We start from the raw sequence: 12136 nt of genomic DNA on the forward strand, positions 1-12136 counted from the left end.
TACGCGACCAAGATTTTATTGGTGATTCACACCCATCGTGAGTAATCTAACAGTTACCACGTACGTGCATTCAACTCATTACATTAACCATTACCTCATACATTTTATCTTACAATAAATGCTTTTCTATACAGTCAGATCGTATATTTTTCTCCATAATTTGTAAAAAAAATCTTATTAATACTCTGTTATACAGAATTATATAAACTTGTAACAAAGTATCCGTCCATATCAAGAAACTGCCCATTACTGCATGACTATTATTAAAAAAATTGGCACTATTAAATTTAACATTTGCGCGGTTATTTCAGATTTACTTTATCGATTTTATCAAAGTATCCCACAGGGGATATTATAGGTACTCTTATGCCAGGAAAATGATAAATTTATCAATTTTAAAGCAGACGATATGTCAAAGAATCAATTCAGTAAAATTTTAATGAATGAAGTTTTCAATTATTATTTTTTCAGTTTTAAAGTTATCAGAACGACGGAAATTATGATTTTTTCTTGCTTCTGATGTTTTATAAGAATTTATATGCTTCGATAACAATTTTGCGAGAGTTCTATTTAACGAGTTCTTAAAACTTATAAAAAATACTGAAATAATAATCATAATTACCAAAAATTTAAACAAAAATCATTAAATAATTTGGTAATTTGCTTAAAATTTTTAAAAATCTTATCAAGAGAATGGCTCACAAAACATTTTGAAAAAGACAACGAAAACTTTGATTCAATAAAATTATTTTGACATTGAAGATTTTGACAAAGAAACAAATTTTTTTCCAACAAAAATTATTTTCTCAATTCAAGTTCTTTGGTGCTATTAATTAAAAAAAATTTTTTGAATTACTCAAAAGAGTTTCAAAGCAAAAAACAAATTTTTGAAGATCAAAATATTTTTAGTTTGGTTTAATTATTTTTTCCTGTTTACTAATATTAAAATTTAATGGTTTCATTAAGATTCTTAAAAATAAAACTTGAGACTAAACCAATTGTTGCGCTTACAATGAATGGATTGTTTTATGAGAATCATTAAAAAAGAATAACTAATGATATTGTTGGTCACATGCAGCCGGTATAGATTATTATAAATGAAACAAGAACTGAGATTGCGTGCTGACTCTTCCGTTAAACACGACACGCTGCTCGGCAGTAGACAATGTGAGTTAGAGGATAATGTAATACGCTACAACTTCAGCCTTGACGTGTACAGTATACACTAGTGGCAATACAAGCAAATAAACCTGAAACTGTATAAGTAAAAACTAATATAAGCAAGAAGTGGATAGTGGATAGTGAATAGCGGATAGAAGTCACAAGATAGAAGCTAACCGTATAGATGCTAAAAGCCGCGGCCGCGACCACGGTGTTACTCTTACAGCTCAAGTACATTCTATCACACACTCGATGTTACTCTCTGTAGTCGTTTATATAAGTTGCCATGTTAGACACAAGGTCGCGTCGATACTTTTATTTCATATCACTCTCTACTCACCAAACTTATTTATATATATTATAATTACAATTATCATCATAATGTTGTATATTATATGGACAATGATCAAAACGGTCAACCCAACAGAACTTGTCCCAGCCTACCGTACTTAAACACTTCGCTGCTACCAAACTTGGAACGACACTTGAGCTAATCTAATGTATAATATACAATATAAAAATATTTCTGAACCGGCTATTTTGTTTTTTTATCAGATTTTTTGTTATTTTAAATCTCGATTGTTGAGTTAGCTTAGAAACATCATCAATCACTCTGTCACATCCGGATTGTGAATCACACAAGTAAATCGTTAAGATTAACTTTTATTTTTTTTCGCTGAATTTATTAATACTATTCCAGTTAGTGAGACATCATATATATTATTAAAATGATTAAACATTTTTTAATTTATAGTCGCCGCTACTATTTTTTATCAGATTAGTTAAAATGTCATTAATTTTTTTCGACAAATTTACAAAGATTTAACTGTTGATTATATACATTAATTTTTGCCGAAAAAATTGACTGAAGAAATTAGATCTTAATTTTTTTCCCTCAAATATTTATAAAATGATTACGAGTTAAAATTTTGGTAATTGCTTAGATCTGGAACTCCGTCGCTTTTGTGATCATAAAAAATAGAAAACTTGGAGTTTATTAACTTTTTATATTTTTTTGTTAATCTTTATAAAGACTTTATAAATGTGATTTGGAAAATTATGAAGAAAATTTTTTTAATTGCATATTTGAATTTATAAATCAAAACAATTCATACGTGTCTTGCTTTATTTTTTTTTTTTTAATGAAAAATGTAAAAAATTAGGTCTATACATCAATTTTTGTAATTTTTAGTACAATCAATTTCAATTTTATAAATTTTACAAAATTTTAAAAATTAATCTATTTATCTAAATAATTACTGGAATTACTTGAAACTTTAAGAATATACTATTAAAAATAATTTCCCTACCAATTTATGGACTGAAAATTTTCCTTAATCATGCAAAGTATCCAGTGCAAACATGAATAATATTTCAATTAAAAAAGGTGACTCCACCTCTTCCTTTACCTAGAACCGACATATGGATGAAAAAGTAAAGCATGCTCTGCCGGAGGGCTTGCTCCCTGGTTTTTAAACCGATTAAAAGAAACCGCCCGCAGTAAAACAGCTCCCACCTTAAACACAAACGCGAAGGTGTGTTGTCGGGCTGGCATTAATCTCCAGGCATCGATTTACAAATTACACTTGCCTGGACTGTGAATAACCGAGCGAACGCAAGTCGGTGGGCGCTTTCGAGCGTGAAATTGACTAAGTTAAGTTAAGAGCTGTAAGCAATGCCTGCTTTAGACATAAAATAATACACAGTTTTGTTGGTTTCATGCAGACCATTGCAGCCTATGCAAAGTTTCCAGATATAACAGTCGTGATGCCTTTTTTTATCTGGTCGAAGACTCGTGCCGCGGATAGGACATCTGCTGTTAGTGGAGACCACTCCGTTTATCGCTTCCTCTTCCTCTTTCTCTGGAGATAATTCAAAAACTATTACCTTCAACATTCAACCCTCTTCAGTCATCTCATCTTCAAGGCTCGCTAAAATTATTAGCTGATTACCCGAGTGTCTTTGCCCATCTAAACTCTAAACAAAATTCCTCGAATCAAAACTGCAATTTAGCATGTAATGCTCATCGTGACTACAATTATCATTTCCGTCAAAACTTGTCCTGACAATCCTTTTCCACGTCATTCAATCTCTTCAAAACTAGCATTCTCCAGCAGACGATGGTATGGCTCATCTGCTCCAACTATCCAGACTTTCCCGTCTGGCCTAGTCTTGACATTGTATGCAAATAAAATCTCAAGATCAACTTCTCCTTTAAATTTGCTTAGATTTTTTTTTGCACTCCAACGGTACACCAGCGCTAACCAACTTCTATGCTTTGTATATTTTATATATGTATATTTATACTTTAAAATTCTCACGGAAGTGAGATAAGCTAGTGTATATAAAACGGCGAGTTAAAGAGATAAGTGTCGAGACTTGGTTCGTTCTTCTGCAAAACCGTGAACAAGTTGTTACACGTATTACAACCAGCACACCATACAGCAAACCTGTACAATGTACATGTACACAGACACTAGAGGTACTACACAAAGTCGGTAATCGCGTCAGTAAGACTTTAGCCTAACTACTATACTCATTCTCATTACATTACATTGATGTATTTTTATCATTAGCGTATGTAACGTGTCTCTTGTTAAACATTTATCACGTGTATCAGATATTCGCTTGTGATTTCTAAATTTTGCAGGCTTTATTTGAGATTTTACTTTGGTTGTATTTAAACAAATTTTTTTCAATGGTCTTAATTTTTTTATTGGGTGATTTCGGTCCGAATAAAATTAAAATTAACAATATAGATGATCAATTTTTAAACATTTTTTTTGAGTAATTTTAGTAAATTCATCATCTTGAACTTGACTATGAGATCGACTAAATTTTGAAAAAAAATTCTATCAGGTATTGTTTAGTATTAGCTATAAAATTTAATGTAAAGCCATGTATTGATAAAAAAATTGGATTGATTAAAAGAACCAGAATAATTATTTTGAAAAATTTAATTAATTTCAATTAAACAGAGGAGTTTTAAACTAAGAAATTGTTTCAAAATTTAAGCAAAACTAATAAGTAAAATTTATCTTTGAATTTTTTTCGTTTTTGTATTATCAATTCTTTTCATATTTATTAAAATTTATTATTATAATTTACAAGAACAGGACAAATTTAACAATTGGTAATAACTGATGAATTAATGAAAACAAAGCAATCGAACGACTTCGATATTTTTGACTCGTACGTTTAATGAAAAGATTTTTATTGTCTGTAATTTTTTTCTCAAAGTACGAAGGTTATTATAAAAAAAAAAAAATTGTTTGATTCTATCAAAAATTATTTCTCTCGATTCAATTTTCTTTTTCTTTCGACGTAAAATATTCGATTTTTAATTTTACAACTAAAAGTCCCACAAATCCAGTATTTTGATCCAAGCAATTTTATAGACCAAACATTTTGATACACCTTTACAAAAAAAACCCCCACACATTAACATCCAAAGCATAAATCATTGCCGTAATCAATCCCAAAGCACTTGATTATTTGCTTAAAACATAGTTTGATAACATTGACATCTTTATTGTCGGCTTGACAGTGATTACATGATCAAAATATCGTGACTATTTAAAAACGTGGGAAGCGCTAGATGTAGGCGGTGCAAGTATAATATTATTCCAGTCTGCTTGCCAGCAAGGTCATTGCTCGTAACTTTAATTCATAGAAGGTCTCGGCAAATGGCCAGTAGCTCCTAGTAACATTAAATGAAATATCATTTAGACCACTACTCTACTCTTCACTAATACAGATAAATATTATTAGCATACAAATATACATTAATAAAGATAAACGGCAAACATTTAATGACATTACATATGTATCAAGATTGGTAGGCCTTTTATTGCCTTGCAATACTTAACTCCTATCATATCACCTACTCAAGGATGTAATTTCTTTCTCTCTGGCTGGCCTATGATCCAAACCGCCGTATTTAACTCTAGAAAAAACTTAAATATATAATATATGAATATATGAATATTAAAAAATACGATCCGCTATTGGCAAATGTATCCACCTGCCACATCACTAAATCAGCTTCCAAATATTTCTTCGAACAAATCAATCTGACTGAGAAAACCGGCTTATTAATATTGTTTATCTTAAAAATTGTTTTACAAAAACAATTCTGTGTGTATAATAAAATATTTAAAGAAAACCGCTACAATAGTCAGCATCCGGAGCACAAACAGTGGAGCGGTTGCATCCAAATGGGTCAATTACATCTCCCTGTAATTTTTTCAGCAAAGGAAGTCAATTCTTTGGAGTCATCATGGCATCTTGTTGCTTTCGCGGATTTATGTTTTATTTTTTATCTTCTCATCTCGTCAAGGTCGCCCTAATGTGGGTACACAGTCAGAAGCTGAACAAACATATTGTAAGCGGGTCTTTTATCACTTTTTATTCTCTTTTCCGCAATATAATAACTCTCCGTCTCTATAAACACTTTGCTCCCGTCCTTATCCTGTTTAGCTGAAAGTTTAAACAAAGCCGCCGAAAACAAAAACATCAGAGGGGAGTTAAATAACAAATAAAAGGATTCTACTCTTATTCTGCAGTCTGAGAGTAAGATTTTAAATCATGCAAGTCAAAAGCGGAGCTCTTGATATTAATATTTAGGAGTCATTCATCGCAGATTTATAAAAAAAAAAATTGTTTTAGGCACTTTTTATTTATGTAAAATATTTTATTGTTAGGAATCAAAATTCTGAATAAAATAATACAGTTAATTCCTATTACAATTTTGAAATTGTAAAAAATTCTGTAGGAAAGTTTTTGTATACAAAATGAAATTCTCAGCGGCTTACTCTTTTGCTCGATTAAAAAAAAAAGAAATGTATCCAATTTGTTGACAAGTTGAATCATCGGTTCGAATTTGTTGGGGCTATTTATGACTCACGTTGTTTTTATGTCCCCGCGTCATTGAGCGAATAACTCCTTATAAAGAAAATTTCAGCATCGAAATCGCAAATGTAAGTCGCTAGATTGCAAATAACTGCCAGGAATCTAATCACTGTAAGCATGGAAGAGATACTAGAGCCAGAGCCACCGGTTAAAGGTGCCGGAAGTGTAAAACAATGTTATACTACTGACTGGGAGATGGCATTTGGAATTCCTCAGATGGTTATGCACCAAACGGGTTACAGTTGACTTGAGAGACATTCGCAATTCACAATGTTACTGGATTCAAGGGCCATTTAAGACGCGTGACTCACTTGTATTGTGGGATGCTGGGGAACTGTTAGGTTCTGTATCTCCAGACTGCAAGCTGAAAACTGCAAACTGCATGTACTTCTGATGGCACACTGTTCTGGGTTTACATTTGCTCTGCATCGCCACCATATATGGATTGAATTATCCCGGTGAAAAATAATTTAAAGTCATCTTATATTATGTTTCGCTGTATTTCTGTGCTCATTTGACGAACGGCTGAAAAAGACCGCAACTTTCACCATAAAACTTTTTATTTACGTTAATTGTGGGATTTATTATTGTATATTTTGTTTTGCTTAATATAATCTTCACTGACTGCAATGCGGATTGCTTTGATACTATAAGGACATAAGGAACATTTTTTGCTGTTTGGTTATACAGCAGTGTAGAGGAAATAAAATATAAAATCTAAGCTAAGCCAACGTGCGCTAGATTAAGACGACTGACTGCACTAGCTGAAGCTATAAGTTTAAGGTTATTTATATTATAAGAAGACAAGCTTATATAGAGCTCGACTCTTGACTCATTAATTTGCTAAAACGGATCCTGAGCAAGAACAAGGCCATGGGAACTACCAGGCATCTCACGGAGGCGAAACGCCTTTGTGTTCATGAGTGGAGTAAGGTACCTCCCTCGGTAATCCGTTATAGTGTATCTCATTGTTGCTGTCGGATTGACCTTCGTGATGCAACCAAAGAACCAGAGTCAAGGTGTTGATGTTAAAGAAGCTAATTATTTATTTATCTTTTCGTTTTTAATTCGGGCTGCTTTTTATACGAACATCAGTAGTACGGCCGAATTTTTAATTTTTCTGTTTTATCGACAGTCAGTATTGAATCTTTTTTGCGTAATTCTTTTATTCAGCGAAGCGCTGTAAAGTAAAAAATTAATCATGAAACACATTGAAATTAATAAATTTATTAGTTTTTAATTAATAATTGTATTTTTTTCTAAAAAAGTGACTCAATAGGAGAATAGTGATTTTCGAAGACTGAGGATGAGCTGTGACATATAATCACATGATTTATAAAATCTATTTGTCCATATAAAATATATAATTTGAATTTTTCTCTTTGCAATGCATTGATACATTTAGTATTTTTATTATACTATCAAATTGTTGCTAGTATTAACTTTTTTGTTTATATTAACGTTAATTTTTCACATTATTCAATTCATTTCATCGAATTACTAGATATTTTTTAGTCTTCAGTTGAGGCAACCACATTTTTTAGAATATTAGTAAATTTATTAAACTATTCAATCTATTGAAAGTAAAACCATTTATAATTTTTTTTTATTTATGATCACAGCTACTTATTTTAATTCTCCATAAAAGCAACGTATTCCATGTTAACTTTAAATAATTTTTATCTTGAAATTTTTATCGGTTACTTATCCTTAAATTTGACAGTAAATTATTTGAAGCGAAACCTGCACGGAAAAAAATTATGAATCCTTTAATCAAAAATTATTGTCACGCTTTTACTTCTTAAACTGGCAATAATAGAAATTGAAAAAAAAATCTTTTACCTTTGATAGGAAAAATTCCTTTTAGAAATCGAAAATCAATCGTTTATTTTATACTTGTATTATATGGACCCACATTTGACAACTTTTTTAAACTAAACTATTTTTCCCATAATCACACTGTTTTAAAGTTCAATTCTTGACATAAATCAACAAATCAAGTTGTCTGCTGTGGATAAAAAGTCTCGTTCTATATTTTAATAGCGCCATTAATCTCAGCCGGCGAACCTAGTAGTTTTAATCGTCTGCTATCAATCTCGGCTTTTTCTCAAGAATCCTTGAAACAAAATTCTCAGCTCGGGTCAGTTAAATGATTATAATTAATAATAATAATTATAAAATACATGATAAAATAAAAAAATGACATTTTGATCATCTAAAAAATTAATAAGTTATGTCATAAGCATATATGCAAATAAATGGAAGAAATGTGGGCCCGAATGATTAAATCAGAGACTAAAAAATGTCGAAAAAAAAATATAACCTGCGTGTGGCTCACAAGGGTCGCGATAAAGATTATAAAAAATGGTCGTTACTTCTGACGTTTCTGGTTTTATTTCACATGGCGTTAGTATGGTCAACCCACTAGATTCGTCCATTGGCTTGTATTATACTTATTATATTACTACGGGTGAGTTAATACAAGTATCATATGTAATACAGACTACAGACACCAGCTGCGATTCCGTGGCGCCCACATACGAACGGTTGCTTTCCTGAGTCTGACCTTATTCGGACACCTTCTCCATCGCCAGGTTCCTTCTCCGGTCACCTACCGATTCCCGTACCAAAGTTTGCCCAACAGTGACCAATCGCGTACCGGTGTCCAGGTAGGACTTGAGCCTTCACCGGCTCCACTCAAGTAGTCTCTTTATTTAATATAAATTCTCTTCATACTTTTTCTTATTTATACTCATACTTATTCTATTCGTTACTTACTTCACCATTATATTATGTACGTTGTCGTCGTATTTCGCAATTACCAACTTACAAGTGGGTGCAATAAGAGTTGAACGATAAGTTTTGTAATGCTCCGACAGGAAGCGAGGAGTAATATATGCGAAAACTAGAAAATTTTTATTGACTTGGATAAAAAAAATTTTGGAAAATTTAATTTAGAACGAAAAGTAACGATGCTTTTGTTTTAGCATTAATATTATTATTATATAATTATTTGAGAATTTTGGTATATGTTATTATTATTATTTATTATTTAATTGAAGAAATTAATTATGAAATTATTTTTAATTTGACTCTTATTCAAGAACTAATAGTTTTAATATTTTATACTTTGGTATTTAGATATGAAGAATTTATATTTTTACACTGAAAAAAAAATTAACGAATCAAAAGAAAAATTCTTGAACCAAGAAAATAATTTTGAAGAGTTTCTTTATCTTGAATCAAGACAAAAAGTTCTTGAATTAAATAAAATTTATTTAAACCAAGAAAAATTTCTTAGTTTAAGAAATTTTATACTCAAATCAAGAAGATTAAATTTTTCAAAATTATTTACTTAATTTAAGTAAATTTTTTTTTCTGTGTATATGTTTGAGACAATTTTTACTCATTGGATGCAAAGATTATCTTGAATAAAATTTGAAAAACACCAAGCCAAAAATCGAACCTAGATCTCCACGATTACATGTTGGGTACTCTGCGAAATAAAAAGCTTTAAAAGAGTTGAAAGAAAAATTGACTGTCGATCCAGTAGATTAATTGTTAGAGGACCCGACATGTAATCGCGAAGATCCAGGTTCGATTCCTGGCTTGGTCCTTTATCTTATAAAAATAAAAATATATTTTTCTATCCGAGAATCACAGTAAGATATTAGAACTAGTAGTTGTCGAATGAGGACAGAAGGCCAAATAAAAAATAATTTATTATTTTACAAAAATATGATTAAAGAATAAGAAATCATAAAACTTAAGATTAGACAATAAATATTGTAATAAAAAACACGATGCTACAATAGTAAGGAAAAAAGTCCCAAGTGACCCATTGAAGGTGACGTGAAGAGTACAGTAACTCAAGTTGAATGAAGACGCAGTCGCGTTTAATTATACTCGTTTGGTACTCGTAAATTTTTTGTTAAGCCTAAATAAGTTTAAGAACACAAGTTTTATAGTGCGTAAAGAATTGTGGGCAATTGAATTTACGGAATGCAGACACATTAAAATCAAGTACACTAAAATATTTGCTGCTTAAAGCTTATCCAACTCTCGTTAGCAAAATTTTTTTTCGGGTTAAATATTATTGTCGACTCTCTAAATGGAAGTAATTGAATTCAAAATAAATTTTTAACAGAGTCATTATGCTCGAAATCGTTTAATTTTAAATTCAAAGTAAATACAAGCTATACGTGGGAAATGTCTTCTTCGGCAGTTGCTCCACACAATTGAATATTTATACCCAATTATTTTCACTTTTATAAAGTCATAATGGGCTTAACCGCTCACTTTAAGAGTACATGGAATGCCGACTAGAAATATCTGTATTTCCGACTACGACTTTATAAATATTGCATTTATCTAATTACCCGAATTCTTGCCTTACACCGAGAAAGTAAAATTTTTTATTAATTAAATTTTTACTTTCAAATATAAAAAAAATTTATATAAGCATATTTTTTCAACTTAAAAAATATTAATAATTATTCGTTAATTTATTTTTTTCACGCAACTCATAGCACTGGAAATATGTAAAGGTATAAACAATCACTAATTATCTTATCTATTAATTTTTTTTTAATCAATTAAATTTTCTTATTAAAAACCACCCAAACAAAACAATGTTAACATACCATACCCTGGTGATGGCTTCATACCTGTTCCATTTTTCAGACGTACACGTGTCTCCACGTGTGTGTGGTCGTCAACAACCAGCCCTGTTGTTCTCCTACTGTAAGTTACCACTTTGTTATTATCACAAAGTGTGTTGCATGTTTGCCTATTATAACTTTTCTAGGACTCGTACACTGTCAAATATTTTCATCTACACAGATTAATTCCAGACTTTTATTAAATTAAACCTCTAAAAGTTTGCATGTCGTGTCAATTTCAATTTCAATTAAAAATTAGCCCCTAATTGATGTTGATTTAACAAAATATTTACTAACCACACTGAAAAAAAAATTAACTTAGATCAAGAGTAAAATTCTTAAATCAAGAAAATAATTTTAAAGAAGCTTATTGTCTTGAATCAAGACGAAAAATTTTTGAATTAATTAAAATTTACTTAAACCAAGACAAATTTTTTAGTTTAAGAATTTTTCAACTCAAACCAAGAAGATGAAATTATTCACAATTATTTACTTGATTCAAGTTAATTTTTTTTTCTTTGCACAGTAACTAAAATTTTAATTATAAATGTCAAATAAATTTCTTTTTTGCCCTCCGGGCGGAAAGTGGCAATTTCGTCCCGCTGCGCTAAACAAAGTTGCCGCTTTCCGCCTTCGTCGAGCAAAAAAAATAGTATACACTCCTCGGGAAGTAAATAAAGAAAGCCTCAGATCACATGTTTGTTGACCTCGGCTTCGCCTCGGCCAACAATTACATGTGATCTGAGACATTTCTTACTTTACTTCCCTAGGTGTGTAATATACTATTTCCTAATATAATTGAAACATCTCCTTATTTTTGATGTAGCGTATGTATTGATTTAACACATTATTTTTTTTATCCTTGCACCTTGTCACCCAGAATTTGTTTGTGTCGATTTTTTGCACGAAACTTAAGACATCTCGCGTTTTCACGTCACGCTTTACGCATCGATCACTGCACTAGCAAAAAAAATATTAAGTATATATAAAGTATATATATATATATATATAATAAAATAAAAAGGCTTGACTTCTTTTATGTAATGTAGAACGACAATTATTTTAAATCATGTCAGTAAGTTTAGTTACTCAATTAATGATTTTTAAGAAGCTAAAATGCAATTAAGTGTTTTTTATTTACAGTTTGATTAAACTTTTAGTATTTTCAGCCAATAAATCTTGTATTTCACAAATACTAATAAAATATTATATTTTTCAGGCGAGCAGACACGTCGGAGATTTATTCGAAGATTTACGAGATGGACACAACCTCATATCTTTATTGGAAGTACTTTCCGGCGAGCATCTCGTAAGTATTTATCTGTAAATTATCACTTATAGTTACCTCCAAGTTTGTTAATTAAGTTCCCATGCTTCGGAGAAGAAAATCCACTCAGTCTCAA

General features: G+C 30.7%; 1 protein-coding gene across 22 annotated transcripts in view; it reads left to right on the forward strand.

Moving 5' to 3' along the window:
* The window catches only part of LOC123275315 (microtubule-actin cross-linking factor 1), a 110868-nt gene that overhangs the window by 28889 nt on the left and 69843 nt on the right, over nucleotides 1-12136 (forward strand). For 18 of the 22 annotated variants that reach the window (XM_044743368.1, XM_044743352.1, XM_044743359.1 and 15 more), the window contains 3 exons: nucleotides 10602-10619; nucleotides 10756-10815; nucleotides 11953-12042. In XM_044743368.1, coding sequence (XP_044599303.1) covers nucleotides 10602-10619; nucleotides 10756-10815; nucleotides 11953-12042 — 168 coding nt within the window. The remainder of the gene's footprint in view (nucleotides 1-10601; nucleotides 10620-10755; nucleotides 10816-11952; nucleotides 12043-12136) is intronic. The other 4 variants (XM_044743354.1, XM_044743375.1, XM_044743363.1 and 1 more) reach the window with 2 other exon arrangements.

This window comes from Cotesia glomerata, linkage group LG1, assembly GCF_020080835.1.
Source record: "Cotesia glomerata isolate CgM1 linkage group LG1, MPM_Cglom_v2.3, whole genome shotgun sequence".
NCBI lineage: Eukaryota > Metazoa > Arthropoda > Insecta > Hymenoptera > Braconidae > Cotesia > Cotesia glomerata.